Source organism: Neoarius graeffei, chromosome 21 (assembly GCF_027579695.1).
Source record: "Neoarius graeffei isolate fNeoGra1 chromosome 21, fNeoGra1.pri, whole genome shotgun sequence".
Taxonomy (NCBI): domain Eukaryota; kingdom Metazoa; phylum Chordata; class Actinopteri; order Siluriformes; family Ariidae; genus Neoarius; species Neoarius graeffei.
The window spans coordinates 27,529,770-27,551,903 of NC_083589.1; the positions used below are offsets into that span (position 1 = coordinate 27,529,770).

At 41.7% G+C, this 22,134-nt stretch overlaps 2 protein-coding genes across 3 annotated transcripts in view; one reads left to right on the top strand and one right to left on the bottom strand.

Annotated features, from left to right (window-relative positions):
* Positions 1-22,134, top strand: part of LOC132869632 (plexin-B2-like) — a 495,410-nt gene that overhangs the window by 62,688 nt on the left and 410,588 nt on the right. The gene's annotated exons all lie outside the window — the stretch shown is intronic.
* The window catches only part of abcc9 (ATP-binding cassette, sub-family C (CFTR/MRP), member 9), a 139,707-nt gene that overhangs the window by 62,510 nt on the left and 55,063 nt on the right, over positions 1-22,134 (bottom strand). For both annotated transcript variants that reach the window (XM_060902921.1, XM_060902920.1), the window contains exons 10-14: positions 15,585-15,719; positions 15,314-15,476; positions 15,176-15,216; positions 14,875-15,023; positions 9,751-9,859 (exon numbers count right to left, since the gene is read on the bottom strand). In XM_060902921.1, the coding sequence (XP_060758904.1) occupies positions 9,751-9,859; positions 14,875-15,023; positions 15,176-15,216; positions 15,314-15,476; positions 15,585-15,719 (597 nt within the window). The remainder of the gene's footprint in view (positions 1-9,750; positions 9,860-14,874; positions 15,024-15,175; positions 15,217-15,313; positions 15,477-15,584; positions 15,720-22,134) is intronic.

Consider the following 22,134-nt stretch of genomic DNA (forward strand, 5'->3'; position numbering starts at 1 on the left):
CAGTCAGTGCACAGTCAAAGGTAAACCTGTAGATGGCAGTGATGAAACACTGGCTGTCAGCTGCTGTAAAACCCAAAAGAAGAAGAAAAAGAACAAGAAGGTAAACCTGTGCACACGGACTTCCTCTGTCTGCATGAGTGCGCGAAGCGAGCGATTTTATGCACATTATTTACTCAGGAATCCCCTCAAATTAAATAACTTCCCAGCCACAGAATGGCCTGTTTTTTTAGATATTACAAAAAATCTACAACTCTTTCTTTCAATAGAAGGTCAGTCACCTTGTGACGTACCAGTCGGGTGATTCATCCAGTCAAGCAGATTATGTCCTTACTAGGTGACACGACTTAAAGCTACTTACCAATTCAAAAGTTCTTCTTGGTGAGGAATATGCTCCTCAACACAAGTTGCTCATCTGTGACCTTTCTCTTAAGTCCCATATAACACGCCGTCAATCCTTCAATCCTAAGGTACGTGTCTGGAAGTTGCGAGACCCTGATGTAAGGAACGTTTTTCAGAAAGAAGTAGAAGCTGGGCTGTCCACTATGGCTGAAACACCTACAATTGATGAGACCTGGGAACACCTGAAGAATAGCCTACTGCAGGCCGGAACCAAGACTTGTGGAGTTACGAAGAAAGGAAAATGGAGGAAAGAGAAGTGGAAGTGGGATGACTCCGTCAATGCAGCAGGAAAGGAAAAGAGGCGTTTATGGAAAGTGTGCTGTAAAGGTGGTAGTAAGGAGGATTACCTCAAACCCAAATGGGACGCAAAGTGTGTTGTCTTTGCCGCAAAAAAGAGAGCAGAGGAGAGCAAGTTTTCTGATGTTAACGGTAACATGCAGGATGTTTTCCGCATCGCTAAACAGATGAAAAGAGAAAACGGATTGCGTGGGTGACTGCTGCGTCAGGGACGACAATGGTAACCTAACCCTCGATGATTATGCCAAGAAAATGGCATGGAAGGAACACTATCAGCGGCTGCTTAATGATGAACTCCCATGGTCGGCTGATGAACTTCCCCCTGCTGAACCTGTTGCTGGCCCTCCCATACTAATTACACCGGAGTTGGTAGTGGAGGCAGTGAAAACAATGAAGCCAGGCAAAGCCCCAGACCCTTGGGTGTGGTAGCGGAGATGCTTATGGCATCACTTGAAGCCAATTGCCCTATCCTGTGTAAACTAGCTAATGCTATTATAGCCAAGAGAAAGATACTGGACGACTGGACAGAGAGCTAAATCAACTTGTATAAAAGGAAGGGTGACACCTTGGAGAGAGGTAACTACAAAGGCTTGAAGCTTACTGATCACTGCCTGAAGGTCATAGAGAGAGTCGTGGAAAAGATCATCCGTGATTGTGTAGACATTGATGAGATGCAGCTTGGTTTTGTGAGTGGGAGGGGAACGTGTGATGCCATCTTCATCTTAAGGCAGTTGCAAGAGAAGTTCCTTGCCAAAGAAAGGAATGTCTACTTTGCCTTCATCGGCCTTGAAAAGGCCTTTGACCGTGTACCACATCGTGTTCTGTGGTGGGCAATGAGATGGCTAGGTGTGCCTGAGTGGCTTGTTGCTGTAGTTCAGTCTATGGACGTGAATGCCAAGAGTAGGGTTCGCATTAACAATTCTTTCAGTGAAGACTTTGATATTCAAGTTGGCATTCACCAAGGCTCCGTTTTAAGTCCACTGTTGTTCATCACTGTTATGGAGGCTTTATCCCATGATTTTCGGGCTGGCTGTCCTTGGGAGTTACTATACGCTGATGACCTTGTTTTTGTTTCAGACTCCCTAGATGGTCTGCCGGAAAAGTTGAATCTCTGGAAGACCAGGCTTGAGGCGAAAGGGCTACGGGTAAATATGACAAAGACTAAGCTAATGATTTCTGGCACCAAGTTAGGCTCTCTGAAGGATTCTAGCAAGCACCTATGTGGTGTCTGTAGGAAAGGTGTGGGAGCAAATTCTATTTTCTGCTGTGGTTGCAAGCATTGGATCCATAAAAAATGCTCTGGCATCTCTGGCAGACTCACTCCTGACCCTGACTTCAGGTGCAGTCGTTGCCTTGGTACTGTCAGCTCTATTGATGGTAGACCATTCAACTATGTTATGGCAGACGACCACAAACTAGAGGTGGTTGACTCCTTTTGTTACCTGGGAGACTCAATATCAGCAGGAGGTGGTTGTGAAGATGCCACCATCACTCGGGTCCAAATTGCTTGGGAGAAATTCCGTGAGCTACTCCCCCATCTTGACAAGCAAAAGCCTTTCCATAAAGACCCGGGGCTCCGTTTACAACTCTTGTGTACGAAGCACAATGCTCTACGCCAGTGAGTGCTGGTCTATGAAGAAGGCCGACCTGTATCATATAGAAAGGAATGAGCGCTCCATGCTTAGATGGATATGCGAGGTGCGTGGAGAACCCACATTCCAACTTCCTCCCTGCTAGGAAAGCTCCACCTCACTGATACCAACACAGCCATTGCTGTAAGACGCTTGAGATGATATGGACATGTTCGCCGCAGTGTTGCTTGGATTTCCAGCGTTGTTGATCTTGATGTGTGTGGGTGAAAACCTAGGGGCCGCCCCCGAAAAACCTGGTTAGAGGGTGTCAATAGTGATCTCAAGAAGTACGGTCTTTCGGCAGCTGACGTGCAAAATCGTGGAAAATGGAAGGCTGCCTTGAAACGTCTAACCCGCCCACAGGTGGAACCATGATGTACAACTGGATGACAACGATAACAACAATAAAGGGTCTTCAAGTTACTTGTGTATTTAATGAATTTAAAAAGTTCCGTAAAGGTACTTAAATTTTCTACTAAATTTAAGGGCTGGTCCAAAGTGCAACTTAAATACACGACTAAATTTAAGGTTCCTTTAAGGTTTAGTTTAAATGAAATTAAATTCACATTTTCACCTCATGCATCAGCCTGAAAACTCTGTTAGCAAGGTTAAGACATTATGAAAAGAAAGCACAAGATGAGGATGCTGGTTATAACTAGATTAATAAAGTGCTTGGTGAAGAGCTAAGTCTTTAGTCTTTGACTGTCCTGAAGAGGAGAGTCCACAGGAGAGGACGTAGGACCCTCTCAGATTCATTCCTCTGTCAAGCAGTATATCAACATTAGGGCTGTCGAATTTAACGCGAGAATAACGCGTTAACGAAAATTCCTTTTAACGGCACTAATTTGTTGGCGCGCAATTAATGCATGCATGTTCTGTGTCCTTCCTCTGTAGTTTGGGGAATCAGGAAGTGACGTAGTGCCAGTGAGCAATGTAGCGAGTAGCTGGTTGGCGCAAGTCGTGATAAAGTGCACTTATGTACAGAATCAACTTATATTATCGCATTCTGACTGTTTACATAAAACGTGTATTTTCTTTATATGCTTTTGATGGTCCAGAGGGGAGAAAAGAAGACGTGTTAAGATCCAGGTGTGTGTGTGTGTGTGTCTAAGCATGCAGGCTACACAGTGGAGTGAGAGTTTATTCTATTCTAAGAAATGTGGGAGTGATGTAAAAAAGTGTTTATAAATGCATTTTTTTCTCCTGAATGTACTGTATATTTACCAGTGAGTTACTGTATTTTACTGGAAAACATCTCTATGAGCTGTGCGCCTTAAATTTACTTGGATTTTGTACAACCCCGATTCCAAAAAAGTTGGGACAAAGTACAAATTGTAAATAAAAACGGAATGCAATGATGTGGAAGTTTCAAAATTCCATATTTTATTCAGAATAGAACATAGATGACATATCAAATGTTTAAACTGAGAAAATGTATCATTTAAAGAGAAAAATTAGGTGATTTTAAATTTCATGACAACAACACATCTCAAAAAAGTTGGGACGAGGCCATGTTTATCACTGTGAGACATCCCCTTTTCTCTTTACAACAGTCTGTAAACGTCTGGGGACTGAGGAGACAAGTTGCTCAAGTTTAGGGATAGGAATGTTAACCCATTCTTGTCTAATGTAGGATTCTAGTTGCTCAACTGTCTTAGGTCTTTTTTGTCGTATCTTCCGTTTTATGATGCGCCAAATGTTTTCTATGGGTGAAAGATCTGGACTGCAGGCTGGCCAGTTCAGTACCCAGACCCTTCTTCTACGCAGCCATGATGCTGTAATTGATGCAGTATGTGGTTTGGCATTGCCATGTTGGAAAATGCAAGGTCTTCCCTGAAAGAGACGTCGTCTGGATGGGAGCATATGTTGCTCTAGAACCTGGATATACCTTTCAGCATTGATGGTGTCTTTCCAGATGTGTAAGCTGCCCATGCCACACGCACTAATGCAACTCCATACCATCAGAGATGCAGGCTTCTGAACTGAGCACTGATAACAACTTGGGTCGTCCTTCTCCTCTTTAGTCCGAATGACACGGCGTCCCTGATTTCCATAAAGAACTTCAAATTTTGATTCGTCTGACCACAGAACAGTTTTCCACTTTGCCACAGTCCATTTTAAATGAGCCTTGGCCCAGAGAAGACGTCTGCGCTTCTGGATCATGTTTAGATCCGGCTTCTTCTTTGAACTATAGAGTTTTAGCTGGCAACGGCGGATGGCACGGTGAATTGTGTTCACAGATAATGTTCTCTGGAAATATTCCTGAGCCCATTTTGTGATTTCCAATACAGAAGCATGCCTGTATGTGATGCAGTGCCGTCTAAGGGCCCGAAGATCACGGGCACCCAGTATGGTTTTCCGGCCTTGACCCTTACGCACAGAGATTCTTCCAGATTCTCTGAATCTTTTGATGATATTATGCACTGTAGACGATGATATGTTCAAACTCTTTGCAATTTTACACTGTCGAACTCCTTTCTGATATTGCTCCACTATTTGTCGGCGCAGAATTAGGGGGATTGGTGATCCTCTTCCCATCTTTACTTCTGAGAGCTGCTGCCACTCCAAGATCCTCTTTTTATACCCAGTCATGTTAATGACCTATTGCCAATTGACCTAATGAGTTGTAATTTGGTCCTCCAGCTGTTCCTTTTTTGTACTTTTAACTTTTCCAGCCTCTTATTGCCCCTGTCCCAACTTTTTTGAGATGTGTTGCTGTCATGAAATTTCAAATGAGCCAATATTTGGCATGAAATTTCAAAAAGTCTCACTTTCGACATTTGATATGTTGTCTATGTTCTATTGTGAATACAATATCAGTTTTTGAGATTTGTAAATTATTGCATTCCGTTTTTATTTACAATTTGTACTTTGTCCCAGCTTTTTTGGAATCGGGGTTGTATTTGTATTTTCTTTATTTAAAGATCGTCACTCTTGTTGTACAGAGTCCACGTCACGGAGTTAGTTCAGTTTATTTTATTGCAGAGTTTGAGGCTGGAAGTGAAGTCCAGAACTAGAGGAAAATACTGTATTGTTTTGTTCACACTAGTTGTGCTAAACTCTCAAAATTATAAAAGTTAACGTTGCCTTATTTTTTAAATGCAGTGGGGGAATAAAATACCCACAAAAATAATTTTTGCTGTGTCCAGCCTTATGGACTATTGAGAGCATTCTGAGCAGCTGCATCACGGTCTGGTTTGGGAATTACACCGTCTCGGATTGCAAGACCCTACAGCGTATAGTGAGGACAGCTGAGAAGATCATCTGAGTCTCTCTTCCCTCTGTCATGGACATTTACACCACACGCTGCATCCGGAAAGCCACCAGCATCGTGGCCGACCCCACACACAATCTCTTCACCCTCCTGCCATCTGGAAAAAGGTACCGAAGCATTCGGGCCTTCGCAGCCAGAGTCTGTAACAGTTTCTTCCCACATGCCATCAGACTCCACAACTCTGAGGGACTGGACTGATTCTCACGGACTGTTGATCACACCACTCACACTGCAGTATTTGCACAGTGGACAATAATGCACTATTGCCTTACAATGTTTAAAATGTCTCTCGTGCACACAAAGTTTACATTTATTTACTTCCTTTCATATGCTACCTCAATATGCACACTCAACTCTGCACCTTATGTTGCTTGTGTCTGCACTTTATATTGTTTGTGCCGTTTATTGTTTGTCTGTTGTGTCATTTACTGTCTGCAGTGTTACACTCGTTGCACTCTTGCACTTTATGTTGTTATATGTAGACTTGTAGTCCTGTGAGATTTAATGTAGCTCCATGGGCCTGGAGAAACGTAGTTTCGTTTTAACTGTGTACTGTACCGACTGTATATGGTTGAAATGACAAATAAAGGCCTTGACCTCGACGCTTCCTGACCTGGCCACATACATTTGAATAAAGCAAGCATATCTGTCCACTCCCGCTCGTCAGAAACTTGAACAATATCCCCTTTAAGGTACATTTAGAACAGATAAAAATGTGTGATTAATTGCGACTTAACTATGGAAAATAATGTGATTAATTGCGATTAAATATTTTAATCAATTGACAGCCGTAATCAAAATACTAAATAGAGGGGTGTGACACCGGAGACTTTTTTACCTCGCCTGCGACGGAGTAAGTGGGGTGTGGTATTGTAATCAGTGCGGTTTGTTTGGCGAAGTATTGTAATCAGGCCATTATTAAAAATGTTCTGTTTCCGGTCCACCGGCCGGGTGAGTGCCGTTTGTGCGGGTGAAATTTTTTTTTTTAATGCCGGTTTTTCGACATTTTTTTCGGGTTCGTAAATCTAAAATCGAACTTGACATTTCCGCATTCCCAGGGCTTTCCACTAAGGCTCATACTAGCCAGCCATGACAAATAAGTAGCCAGCCGGGGGGGAGTAAACACAAAATAAACTCCTGTGCACGCAGTTCCCAGGGTTAAATGTATTTTCCACAGACCATTTATTTATTCACTTTACTCAAATACAAAGTAAAATGGCAGTAAATCTTCTTTCTTTTCTTGCGTATTGCATCATGAGGCGTTCCCGGCTTGTAAATCTCTTATTTTCGGTGCATGACACATTCACGGAGCTGAGTGCGCGCGCACACCGCATGTCGGGGCGCGGATGAGTTACTCTCCCTTGATCAACGGTTCAGTATGACATTATTGTCAGTCCGTTAGATAAACATTTAATTTTATTAAAATCGAAAATTTAATATTTAGAGCCTGTGGGCTACAAAAATAGTCATTAAAGTAGCCGGCTGGACTTAATTGTGTGGCCGGCAGCCGGCGCTTGTGGAAAGCCCTGTCGAATCAGCTCTGCGCATGCGCCGTGCGGCACAAAAAAATGGCAGCCACCATGAAGGAAGGAGATCCGGAGTTTTCAAACATTTGCTGAAGTGTGAAATCGCAAAATGGTATTCTAGCGAACAACAAAATAGTAAAGATTCAGAAAAAATCATTCAGTGATCATTTTAATAGTGTAATTTCATCCGAACTAGGCCTAACGGTCGATTTAGAACTACAAAAAGTCCGTGTGTCGGACATTTTAAGTACCTTTTGTAAAAGTTTTGCAAATGTTGCAGTCAGCATTTAAAATGCTAACTTAAAGTTTTTGTACAAGTTTCAGTTGATTAAACTGTCATATTTTATTAAATGTGTCTGCTTTTGTAATAAAAAAAGTACTGAAAGAAAAAGCAAACACAGCATTGCGATTTCTTATCCATCCATATATAATTAAATAAATAAATAAATAAATAAATAAATCCCTCCCTCCGACTGAAATTTTTTTTGCCCACCCGGTGGACAGGAAACGGATTTTTTTTTAAGGATGGCCTCAGTGTGGTTTGTTTGTTTGTGTGTCTGTCTGTTAACAATCTAGCGTCTAGACGGTTGTACCGATTGACTTCAAATTTTCAGGATAGGTGGGCAATGGTCTGTAGATTACCGGATTAAATTTTGGGGTTAATCGGGTCAAGGTCACTGGAAAGGTCAACCTTTCAGTCAAAATAACATTTTCCATTATAACTCGAAAACGGTTGCAGATAGGCAGATGTTTACTATTACGAGCATATAGGAACTCCCATATCACCTTTCATTTGGCCCCATGATCGTTGATCCTGAGTGACCCTGAAAGGTCAAACTCAAGGTCACGGATTTTTCAGACGGCTGTAACTTGAAAACGGTTGATGGTAGACAGATATTTACCCCTATCAACTTATAGGAAGTGCCATATAGGTTTTCATTTGGCACCATGACCTTTGACCTTGAAAGGTCAAACTCAAGGTCATGGGTTTTCAAAGGGCTACAACTTTAAAATGGTTCATGATAGCCAGGTGTTTACCATTATCAACATATAAGAAGTCCTATCAGTTGCCGCCATGACGTTTGACCTTGAATGACTATGAAATGTCAAACTCAAGGTTGTGGATTTTCATAGGACTAGAACCTGACAGCTGATGATTGAGAAATATTACCATTATCAATATACGGTAGGTATAAAATAAGTGCTGCTGGGCGAGGTGTGTTTTGGCTGGCAACACTTGGTATTTTCTTCGAATAACTACTTCACATATTCTCTTCCTTGCCCCACCCCACACACCTCCCTGCTTTTTGTCTCCTTCTGACCCTCTTCCCTCCTCTGGGAGCACACATCAGAGCGTCTCCTCTCTCACAGAACAGATGAGTCTGGAGACTTCGTTAGCATGTTTATGGGTTCCCCGTCAGTAACAGTCTCCCTTTACAACTCTGGTCATGGGAGATACACACCACTACAGCACGATCATCATTATGCGGTGAAAACAAGTTCGTATGAATGTCTGGGACACCGTGCTTGAAATGGCGTTCAGAAGTGGGAATGTGATCGAAACTAACACTGTGTTGATATTAAACAAGCTCCAGCATATCAGTTAGATATACTGTATATCAGATTGGTTCATAAAAAGTTACTCTTCACGCTAAAGAAACTGACATGCATCACAAATATAGCAGCTGGCCACTTTAATAGGAAGACCTGTACACCTGCTGATCCAAATGACCGATTAGTAAAGAGCATCAGTTTATGTTCACATGAAATATCAGGATGTGATCTCAGTCACTTTGACCGTTGCGTGGATGTTAGTGCCAGGTTTGAGTACTTAAAGATTGGAAAAAGACCAGGCAAAGTCTTTCGTATCTTCAACTCTGTTGATTCAGTGAGCCTGTACCACCTGGAGCCACAGATTTCTGTTCGAGGCTGACAGGAGAGGAACTGAATGGTGTCTTCAGCTTATGCATTCTGAAATGCTCTGCTGCTCACCATGGTAGTAAAGAGAGGTTATTTTAGTTACTGTAGCCTTCCTGTCAGCCCAAATCAGTCTGGCCAGTCTCCTTTGACTCCTGTCATCAACAAGGCATTTCCGCCTGCAGAACTGCAGCTCTCTGGATGGCTTTTTTTTTTTTTTTTGCACCATTCTGTGTTAACATTAGAGACTGCTATTCATGAAAATCCCATGAGAGCAGCAGTTTCTGAGTGACTCAAACCGGTATTCATGTCATGCTCGAAGTCACTTAGATCACATTTCCCCATCTTGATGACTGATGTGAACATTAACTGAAGCTCTTGACCCGTATCTGCATGATTCTGTGCATTGCTTTGCTGCCCTGTGTTCGGCTAATTAGATAATTGGGAATGAATGAATGAATGAATGAATGTGCAAGTATACAATAAAGTGTACAGCGCATGTATATCCTGCCAGCCACAAACATGAAGACAAGATGTTTGTTTGGTCAAGTGTTTGCCATATTGTCAAAATGCATGTAATCTTTTAATTTTATGAAGGATTTGTTTTCATTTATTGTTCCCAAAAAACTCCATTTGTCATTTCTCAGACTCCATTTATCCATGATTGAGTGTGTGTGTGTGTGTGTGTGTGTGTGTGTGTACTTACACCCCCAGTGGATTTCTTGCAGGGCTCATAAGCCATCATCATGTCTCCATTTCTCCAGCTGTCATCGTCAATCTCCTCGCTCTGCAGAAACTCGCCAAGCTTCTGAACACTTTAGGAAACAAGCAAATGGACCAGCAGCGAGGTCAAAGAGCAAAAGATTCAACAATATATTCATGATAAAGTGCATTTATTAAACGACTTGGAATCATTAACAAAACAACTATGCAACTATAATTGTTAAAGCTACTGCAAATAATTCATTGTGTATTGAGTTACATACTACACACGATATTACGCAGTTGCACAAAGATATGAAGTTTATCTTCGAGTGATGAATGTATATTCACGAGTGAGCAAAGAGAACAAGTGAAAATATTTTCCAACACGAGAAGATAAACGTCAGATATCTTGGCACCACCATGTAATATTCTTTATATTATATGGACAGGCGGCACGGTGGTGTAGTGGTTAGCGCTGTCGCCTCACAGCAAGAAGGTCCGGGTTCGAGCCCCGTGGCCGGCGAGGGCCTTTCTGTGTGGAGTTTGCATGTTCTCCCCGTGTCCGCGTGGGTTTCCTCCGGGTGCTCCGGTTTCCCCCACAGTCCAAAGACATGCAGGTTAGGTTAACTGGTGACTCTAAATTGACCGTAGGTGTGAATGTGAGTGTGAATGGTTGTCTGTGTCTATGTGTCAGCCCTGTGATGACCTGGCGACTTGTCCAGGGTGCACCCCGCCTTTCGCCCGTAGTCAGCTGGGATAGGCTCCAGCTTGCCTGCGACCCTGTAGAAGGATAAAGCGGCTAGAGATAATGAGATGAGATTATATGGACAGATCCACAAAAAATATTCAAGTTAATCAAAAGAATTTTGAACCGGTTCACCATTTTGACAACGCACGTCTCGTCAGCAGGGAAACACCGGGAGTGGCATCATCAGAGTGAAGATATTGGAAATTATTATAAATATGGGTCACTTTTTCCATGGAATAAAAACATGTGTTCTATTCCCTTCTAGTGGGTTTATTGATGGCATGCAATATTGTGATCATATCGCTTATGCTCTATGTATTACGCCACTCTCCACAATGGAGAATGAGCGTGCAACATGGTTATAATACTGCACGTTGTCAAGACAACACGATGTCACACATCGGAGCTCATGCAAAGACCCAAGGAAAAAACTTTTCTGCTGCGCATGCGCACAGTTATGTCTTTGTCGGCTGGGAAAGAGGGAAGACGAGGCTAATCCAGTTCTAGGTTTAAAGTGCCATTCCACCATTGGATGTATTCTTTGGCATAAAATACAATATATTTTGACAACATATATAAACGGTATCACTAGATAGAGAAATCTTTTAGCTTCAAAATGATATATCAAACATAATTTTTTGACAACGACAAGTATATTAATTTTGCGACCAAAGTCACCTACCCTTTTAATTTCCGCGCGTGATGTCATCGGCAGGTTCCCCTTCTTGTGTACCACGTGACATGTGACGTGGCACACATTATCAGCAATGGCGGATAGAACGCGATAAAAATAATATCAATAAATCTAGCTAATACCAATAAATCTAGCTAACTGAAAGATTAACTCAAAATTTTTCGCAATTTTTTTGGCCCCCATATACGAGGAGAAATGACTCTCTCACTTTGGGGGTTTCCTGGTCTAAAAATAGACCAACACGTGGTACACAAGAAGGGGAACCTGCCGATGACATCACGCGCGGAAATTAAAAGGGTAGGTGACTTTGGTCGCCAAATTAATATACTTGTTGTTGTCAAAAAATTATGTTTGATATATCATTTTGAAGCTAAAAGATTTCTCTGTCTAGTCATGTTGTCATAAAATATATTGTATTTTATGCCAAAGAATACATCCAATGGTGGAATGGCACTTTAAGCACTAAATAAATAAACTGAAAACTGAAACTAAAGATGTGCTGAACAACCGAAAGGCTACCAAAACTTCACTATATATTCTTCACATATGTTTACAAGAGACGAGATAGAACTCGACGCCAACGGCGTTGATGGGGATGCCTCCGCCTGGTAGACTACACGCCTTATTAAGTTGTGATTTGGGGATGGACATTTGACCTCACAGTAATCTTGACCTGGTGAAATTACTTGTATTAGCCTTGGAGATATCGTGTTCACAAGGTTTTCGGACAGACATTTGACCTCACAGTGACCTTGACCTTTTGATCTCAAAATCTAATCATTTCATCTTTGTCCAAAAGTGCACAAATGGTAAAAGTTTGGTGAAATTCCTTTCATTAGTCTTTGAGATATGGTGTTCACAAAGTTTGGGGATGGACATTTGACCTCACAGTAACCTTGACCTGTGACCTTTTAACCTCAAAATCTAATCAGTTCATGTTTGTCCCAAAGCGCACAAATGGTGAAGGTTTGGTGAAATTCCTTTCATCAGCCTTTGAGATATCGTGTTCACAAGGTTTCGGGACGGACGCACACACGGATGCACGGACAGATGGACGGACGGACAACCCGAAAACATAATGCCTCCTGCACCTTAAGGTGGCAGAGGCATAAAAAACATGCCAACGGACTGGAAAAGAGACACATCAGAGATGTAAAACTTCCACACTAGCAAGTGACTGTGACAGTTTGTAAACAAACATAGCCACGAGATTTGCTTCGTTAAAAGCGGAAGATTTTGAGAGAATTTTGGCTGCCAGGTCGCTCCGCTGTGTGGAGCTGTCGATGTTGAAAGTAACTAAGTACACAGGGAACATAATAACATTCGGCTTGACTGCACTAGCATTGGCCTGTGCTAACTCTATATCAGCTAGAAGGTAACTAGACTGCCATGCTAACAGTACCGAGTCGTAGGTAAGCTAGCGTTGGCCTTCGAGAATGCTGATACGAAGAGATTATTATAATAATAATAATCTCATCATCTCTAGCCGCTTTATCCTGTTCTACAGGGTCGCAGGCAAGCTGGAGCCTATCCCAGCTGACCACGGGCGAAAGGCGGGGTACACCCTGGACAAGTCGCCAGGTCATCACAGGGCTGACACATAGACACAGACAACCATTCACACTCACATTCACACCTACGGTCAATTTAGAGTCACCAGTTAACCTAACCTGCATGTCTTTGGACTGTGGGGGAAACCGGAGCACCCGGAGGAAACCCACGCGGACACGGGGAGAACATGCAAACTCCACACAGAAAGGCCCTCGCTGGCCACGGGGCTCGAACCCGGACCTTCTTGCTGTGAGGCGACAGCGCTAACCACTACACCACCGTGCCGCCCTGTGCTTAACTTTTTGTAAAATCTATAATTGTTCCATCGAATGTGTATGAATAATAATAATAATAATAATATTATTATTATTGGCAGCGGCACGGTGGTATAGTGGTTAGTACTGCCGCCTCACAGCAAGAAGGTCCGGGTTCGAGCCCCGTGGCCGGCGAGGGCCTTCTGTGTGGAGTTTGCATGTTCTCCCCGTGTCCGCGTGGGTTTCCTCCGGGTGCTCCGGTTTCCCCCGCAGTCCAAAGACATGCAGGTTAGGTTAACTGGTGACTCTAAATTGACCGTAGGTGTGAATGTGAGTGTGAATGGTTGTCTGTGTCTATGTGTCAGCCCTGTGATGACCTGGCGACTTGTCCAGGGTGTACCCCGCCTTTCACCCGTAGTCAGCTGGGATAGGCTCCAGCTTGCCTACGACCCTGTAGAACAGGATAAAGCGGCTAGAGATAATGAGATGAGAGATACCACTCAACACCAGCTGATATTATTTAATTATGTCCCTCAGATCCGTGATGTATTTCGTATGAAAAATGTGAGTTTTTCAACATGAGAAGATAAACTTCATATCTTCAAACCAACGTGCGATTTCCGTTTTATTATATCGACACATTCACAAACAAAAAGTACCCACATTTATCAAAACAATTCATCGATTTCCTCACGAGTGACAAACAGAGATTTATGTCACGGTTTTCATTCTCCATGTCCCGGATGGAGCTTGTATAAAAAATACACTACCGTTCAAAAGTTTGGGGTCACTTTGAAATGTCCTTATTTTTGAAAGAAAAGCACTGTTCTTTTCAATGAAGATCACTTTAAACTAATCAGAAATGCACTCTATACATTGCTAATGTGGTAAATGACTATTCTAGCTGCAAATGTCTGGTTTTTGGTGCAATATCTCCATAGGTGTATAGAGGCCCATTTCCAGCAACTCTCACTCCAGTGTTCTAATGGTACAGTGTGTTTGCTCATTGCCTCAGAAGGCTAATGGATGATTAGAAAACCCTTGTACAATCATGTTAGCACAGCTGAAAACAGTTGAGCTCTTTAGAGAAGCTATAAAACTGACCTTCCTTTGAGCAGATTGAGTTTCATCACATTTGTGGGGTCGATTAAATGCTCAAAATGGCCAGAAAAATGTCTTGACTATATTTTCTATTCATTTTACAACTTATGGTGGTAAATAAAAGTGTGACTTTTCATGGAAAACACAAAATTGTCTGGGTGACCCCAAACTTTTGAACGGTAGTGTACGACTTGTGTATTTCCCAGTAAAACACTCGCGTCGATGGAATATAATGGGATACGTATATTTTAATTTGGAATTAAAAGCATGTATAGGCTACAGCTACAGTTTCTAATGTGCCCTGAAATGCTATTCCAGAGTGTAGGGACAGATTAATAAATATCCTCCACCAGATGAGCTGTGATTCTCAGTGATTTGTCTGGATTAATAGCAGGCCTTGCCTCAACTGAGCAATCTTTCAATCTAGAGATTAGAAATGAATTGACTACTTTCTCAGCATCGTGTAGGGTAAGTACGTGTCTTATTTTGCTATTCTCAAATGTTCGTGTGCAATTTTAGAGATGACAGATTACCTAAAATGATAGAGCAGCACCAAGGATTACAACGACGCTCTTATGTGTAGCTTTTGGTTTGACAGAATAGATGTGAAGCTTGAAGGTGAAATGAGCAACTGTTTGCAGGCAGATTTACAATTTCTCTATATTTCAGATCAGTGTATTTTAAATCAAATACGTCTAACGTCTACAGGAAGTTATATTTTGTTTTGGTTTTTTTCTGAGCTAAGTAAAAGACTGAGCTGTGCGACATACTACGTACCTGATCAGGGCCTTCACGGCAAACCGCACCACAGTGGAGAGCAGGAAGAGTGGTGTGACCAAGATGTGGAAGAGAGCCAGAGAGGCGAATGCCTTGGCTGGAGTCAGCTTGTTGTCAGGTTCGCGGATGTAGGCGTGAGTAACAAAGGTCTGAAAGAAAACATATTAACTCTTTCAAGCAATTACAGTGACAAAGTGATTCATTTAACAAACATATTGTCATATGATATCCATATGAAGACTATATGGATATGACGTGAGTAGAGAGATATACTTTATGGATAACATAGTGGCTGTCTTACCACTAACACTGCAGCAATAGGGATGGCTGCATTCATGAAGACTAAAAGGAGAAAATAAGAAAGACTGGTCTTCCATTCGCTATAACACGTTTCCCATGCTGAGATCACAGAATGAGATGAGATTTCAATAACGCTTACTGGACATGGATGTGTAAAATGCAAACGTCCTGAGGCTGGTGAGTTCCTTGTTCCTGGTTTCCAGCACGCTATCGCAGAAAATGTTCTCCCAGGCATACAGCTTCAGCAGCTTTATGCCTTTCAGGATCTCTGTGGTTTTTTTCAGACGGTCTGTTGAATAGTCCTAACAGAGAGTGAATTCAGATGTTCAAACGCTGAATTTTTATCAGTATGCTTCAGTAGAAACATGTATAATATGATAAAGGTGAAAAGAACAAACATGTGGAGTTACCAGTGTGCTTTTCTGTGTATCGGCCAGCTTGGTGGCGATGAGGTACTGAATGGGGGCCAGCAGCACAATGACCAGTGCACCAATGAGAGCGCTGGACCCCAACAAGTAATACAGCAGGATCACGCCCATAATGATCTGAATGGGGATGAGAACGTGTCGTCATTATCTGTCAAGGTGATGGCACAACTGCAGTGCCGTTTGTGTCCCAGTGACTAAACATGCACGCACCCATGTTATCTGATCGCATCCACCCCTATGAAATACCTACAATATTCCACATCACATGTTTAACAGGAAGCTCCATCACTCAAATTTCCTAAAGATCAGAGGAAGAAGAAAAGAAACCTCAGACTCATTCTTTACGTCCGCCAAGAAGGTTATGTTTTTGCTGCGGTTTGGTTGTCTATAAGCAGGACTGCGCAAAACTTACCGATCCAATTTCCATGAAACTTGGTGGAAGGCTGGAGTATGGGCTAAAGAAGAACCCATTAAATTTTGGAGTGGCTCTGAGTCACGGGACGGATCCACTCGTTTGGTTTCACTTTCGCGAACATTGTGAAATACGACATTTGCCATACAGCTTAAAATTCTGTCAATGGCGGTAAAGTTCAATAGTGACAAAACAGAGCCAGTGTAGAAATACGATAAGTCCATATCACAATCCATATTCTTGGGTACCATTAATCCTCTGGGATAGACATGTGGGCACATAATTCTAATAATTTTGGAAATATATCCAGCCATAAACAGTACCAGTTAAAAATTTGGGTGCACCTTCTAACTCAATGGTATTTTCTAAATTTTTATTAATTATAAAAAAAGACACTTCATGTCATAAAGTAATGATGGATGTTGTTTCTCTTTACTTAGTTAAGCGGTTCTTGACATAATATGGATTACTACAGTTGTGGAATAGGGCTATTTACTATATTTTTATTATTTACTGTTTGACCTCAAACTCATTAAGAAGGCAAGAAACTCGTCCACTAATTACCTTTTGACGAGGCACACCTGTTAATTGAAAAGCATTCCAGGTGACGACCTCATGAAGCTGGTTAAGACAATGCCAATCGTGTACCAAGCGTCATCAAGGTAAACGCTGGATACTTTGAAGAATTTAAAATATCAAACATATGTAGGTTTTTTTTTTACACTTTTTTATTTACCACATAATTCCATGGTATTTCATAGTTTTGATGTCTTCAGTATTGTTCTACAATGTAGAAAATACAAAATACAGAAAAACCTATGAATAAGTAGGTGTGTCCAGAATTTTGAGTGGTACTGTAAAGTGGTTGCAGATACTATTGTCCTTGGTGGAGGTCTGTGCTCTCGGAGTGCCCTTCTAGTTTGTTTGTTTTTATTTTCAATTGAATTGCCGCACGGTGGTGTCATGATTAGCACCGTCACCTCATAGCAAGAAGGTTCCGGGTTCGAGCCCAGCAGCCGACGGGGGCCTTTCTGTGTGGAGTTTGTACATTCTTCTCGTGTCTGTATGGGTTTCCTCTGGGTGCGCTGGTTTCCCACACAATTCAAAGACATGCAGTTAGGTTATTGGCTACTCTAAATTGCCTATCGGTGTGAATATCTGAGCTGTGTTCCTTGGCCAGACATGAGTATTATGGTGGCTGCCAGCAGTGCCTTTTGTATGCCTTCAACTTGGCCATGTTGAGCTGCGTCCTTCGTAATTCAGCTCTTCGATTGTAAGAAAGGATGATTCACCACTTCAACTAAGGAGGATATGAATGACTTTGAACAGGAAACACTGTTGCCTAAACTACAGTGGGGCAAAAAAGTATTTAGTCAGCCACAAATTGTGCAAGTTCTCCCACTTAAAAAGATGAGAGAGGCCTGTAATTTTCATCATAGGTACACTTCAACTATGAGAGACAGAATGGGGGGAAAGAATCCAGGAAATCACATTGTAGGATTTTTAATGAATTAATTGGTAAATTCCTCGGTAAAATAAGTATTTGGTCACCTACAAACAAGCAAGATTTCTGGCTCTCACAGACCTGTAACTTCTTCTTTAAGAGGCTCCTCTGTCCTCCACTCGTTACCTGTATTAATGGCACCTGTTTGAACTCGTTATCAGTATAAAAGACACCTGTCCACAACCTCAAACAGTCACACTCCAAACTCCACTATGGCCAAGACCAAAGAGCTGTCAAAGGACACCAGAAACAAAATTGTAGACCTGCACCAGGCTGGGAAGACTGAATCTGCAATAGGTAAGCAGCTTGATGTGAAGAAATCAACTGTGGGAGCAATTATTAGAAAATGGAAGACATACAAGACCACTGATAATCTCCCTCGATCTGGGGCTCCACGCAAGATCTCACCCCGTGGGGTCAAAATGATCACAAGAACGGTGAGCAAAAATCCCAGAACCACACGGGGGGACCTAGTGAATGACCTGCAGAGAGCTGGGACCAAAGTAACAAAGGCTACCATCAGTAACACACTACGCCGCCAGGGACTCAAATCCTGCAGTGCCAGACGTGTCCCCCTGCTTAAGCCAGTACATGTCCAGGTCCGTCTGAAGTTTGCTAGAGAGCATTTGGATAATCCAGAAGAGGACTGGGAGAATGTCATATGGTCAGATGAAACCAAAATAGAACTTTTTGGTAAAAACTCAACTTGTCATGTTTGGAGGAGAAAGAATGCTGAGTGCATCCAAAGAACACCATACAGTGGTGCTTGAAAGTTTGTGAAGCCTTTAGAATTTTCTATATTTCTGCATAAATATGACCTAAAACATCATCGGATTTTCACACAAGTCCTAAAAGTAGAGAAAGAGAACTCAGTTAAACAAATGAGACAGAAATATTATACTTGCTCATTTATTTATTGAAGAAAATGATCCAATATTACGTATCTGTGAGTGGCAAAAGTATGTGAACCTTTGCTTTCAGTATCTGGTGTGACCCCCTTGTGCAGTGATAACTGCAACTAAATGTTTGCGGTAACTGTTGATCAGTCCTGCACACCGGCTTGGAGGAATTTTAGCCCATTCCTCCATACAGAACAGCTTCAACTCTGGGATGTTGGTGGGTTTCCTCACATGAACTACTCACTTCAGGTCCTTCCACAACATTTTGATTGGATTAAAGTCAGGACTTTGACTTGGCCATTCCAAAACATTAACTTTATTCTTCTTTAACCATTCTTTGGTAGAACGACTTGTGTGCTTAGGGCCGTTGTCTTGCTGCATGGCCCACCTTCTCTTGAGATTCAGTTCATGGACAGATGTCCTGACATTTTCCTTTAGAATTCGCTGGTATAATTCAGAATTCATTGTTCCATCAATGATGGCAAGCCATCCTGGCCCAGATGCAGCAAAACAGACCCAAACCATGATACTAGCCTTCTGGCTTGTCCACATGATCTTTAGCAGACTGTAGACAAGCAGCAATGTTCTTTTTGGAGAGCAGTGGCTTTCTCCTTGCAGCCCTGCCATGCACACCATTGTTGTTCAGTGTTTTCCTGATGGTGGACTCATGAACATTAACATTAGCCAATGTGAGAGAGGCCTTCAGTTGCTTAGAAGTTATCCTGGGGTCCTTTGTGACCTCGCCGACTATTACACGCCTTGCTCTTGGAGTGATCTTTGTTGGTCGACCACTCCTGGGGAGGGTAACAATGGTCTTGAATTTCCTCCATTTGTACACAGTCTGTCTGTCTGTGGATTGGTGGAGTCCAAACTCTTTAGAGATGGTTTTGTAATGTTTTCCAGCCTGATGAGCATCAGCAACACTTTTTCTGAGGTCCTCAGAAATCTCCTTTGTTCGTGCCATGATACACTTCCACAAACATGTGTTGTGAAGATCAGACTTTGATAGATCCTTGTTCTTTAAATAAAACAGGGTGCCCACTCACACCTGATTGTCATCCCACTGATTGAAAACACCTGACTCTAATTTCACCTTCAAATTAACTGCTAACCCTAGAGGTTCACATACTTTTGCCACTCACAGATATGTAATATTGGATCATTTTCCTCAATAAATAAATGACCAAGTATAATATTTTTGTCTCATTTGTTTAACTGGGTTCTCTTTATCTACCTTTAGGACTTGTGTGAAAATCCGATGATGTTTTAGGTCATATTTATGCAGAAATATAGAAAATTCTAAAGGGTTCACAAACTTTCAAGCACCACTGCACCTACTGTGAAGCAGGGGGGTGGAAACATCATCCTTTGGGGCTGTTTTCTTGCAAAGGGACCAGGACGACTGATCCGTGTAAAGGAAAGAATGAATGGGGCCATGTATCGTGAGATTTTGAGTGAAACCTCCTTCCATCAGCAAGGGCATTGAAGATGAAACGTGGCTGGGTCTTTCAGCATGACAATGATCCCAGACACACCGCCCGGGCAACGAAGGAGTGGCTTCGTAAGAAGCATTTCAAGGTCCTGGAGTGGCCTAGCCAGTCTCCAGATCTCAACCCCATAGAAAATCTTTGGAGGAAGTTGAAAGTCCGTGTTGCCCAGCAACAGCCCCAAAACATCACTGCTCTAGAGGAGATCTGCATGGAGGAATGGGCCAAAATACCAGCAACAGTGTGTGAAAACCTTGTGAAGACTTACAGAAAACGTTTGACCTCTGTCATTGCCAACAAAGGGTATATAACAAAGTATTGAGATGAACTTTTGTTATTGACCAAATACTTATTTTCCACCATAATTTGCAAATAAATTCTTTAAAAATCAGACAGTGTGATTTTCTGGATTTTTTTTCTCATTTTGTCTCTCATAGTTGAGGTATACCTATGATGAAAATTACAGGCCTCTCTCATCTTTTTAAGTGGGAGAACTTGCACAATTGGTGACTGACTAAATACTTTTTTGCCCCACTGTATAGACTGAAAGTAAATTATTAATGTAAAAAAAGAGATCAATTTTAAGTAAATCAGTTGAATATTCTTCATGTCCTTCAAGTCTACACTAAACAAGTAGAGCTTGACACCAGAGATACACTACCGTTCAAAAGTTTGGGGTCACCCAGACAATTTTGTGTTTTCCATGAAAAGTCACACTTTTATTTACCACCATAAGTTGTAAAATGAATAGAAAATATAGTCAAGACATTTTTCTGGCCATTTTGAGCATTTAATCGACCCCACAAATGTGATGAAACTCAATCTGCTCAAAGGAAGGTCAGTTTTATAGCTTCTCTAAAGAGCTCAACTGTTTTCAGCTGTGCTAACATGATTGTACAAGGGTTTTCTAATCATCCATTAGCCTTCTGAGGCAATGAGCAAACACATTGTACCATTAGAACACTGAGGTGATAGTTGCTGGAAATGGGCCTCTATACACCTATGGAGATATTGCACCAAAACCCAGACATTTGCAGCTAAAATAGTCATTTACCACATTAGCAATGTATAGAGTGGATTTCTGATTAGTTTAAAGTGATCATTGAAAAGAACAGTGCTTTTCTTTCAAAAATAAGGACATTTCAAAGTGACCCCAAACTTTTGAACAGTAGTGTACCTCTGCCGCCAACAAGTACTGTCCTTTCAGACATACCATATGACTTAACCATAATCTCAGAATGACGCCCGAACGGATGGATGGATAGACTGATGGACGAACAACTTGAAAACATAATGCCCCCACCACCTACCGGTAGTGACAGAGGTATAAAAGCCCTTGACTTTTACTTTTCAACCCTGTTACTCATTTAAGAGATAAATATAGTCAAGAAACATTGTAAAAAATGAGAATGTTGTCTGAAATTAATGTTTTTGATCAGTTCCCTTACACTCGGTGTTGACAAAAAAGCGCAATCATGGAATCACCATGACAGATCTCTGTAAAATACTGCCCAGTGTGTGGAAAGCCCAGCATTTTGTGAAAATAAGGCAGGCTGAATGTGATTCACTCCCAGCTCCAGATAAAAGATGTTCACCTTTAACTAGTTTAAACAAGAAACCTCCTCATGGAAACAATGAATAACCACACTTCATATTGGCAATGCTCATAGCAAACTGTCTGTATCAGCGGTCTGTTTATTCATACCCAAGAAAATGTGAGGAAATTCAACTCGAAGGGCAGGACAAGAGCTGTGGTGCAGGCAACACAATTTGTTAACTAAAAAAATCAAAACATGAGCATAACCAGTTTCACATTAATAATATGACATTATGGAATCAAATGTTACTGAGCCTTTAACTTTAGATTTCAAATTAATTTTATTGAAGTTGAGTATACAGTGTCTTGCAAAAGTATTCATCCCCCTTGGTGTTTGCCTGTTCTGTCGCATTACAAGCTGGAATTAAAATGGATTTTGGAACGTTAGCACCATTTGATTTACACAACATGCATACCATTTTAAAGAGGCAAACTGTTGTTTTATTGGGACGCAAACAATAATTAAGATGAAAAAACAGAAATCTGGAGTGTGCATACAGTAGGTATTCACCCCCTTTCGTATGAAACCCCTAAATAAGAGCTGCTCCAACCAATTCACTTCATAAGTCACGTAATTAGTTGATTAAGATCCACCTGTGTGCAATCAAAGTGTCACATGATCTGTCACATGAT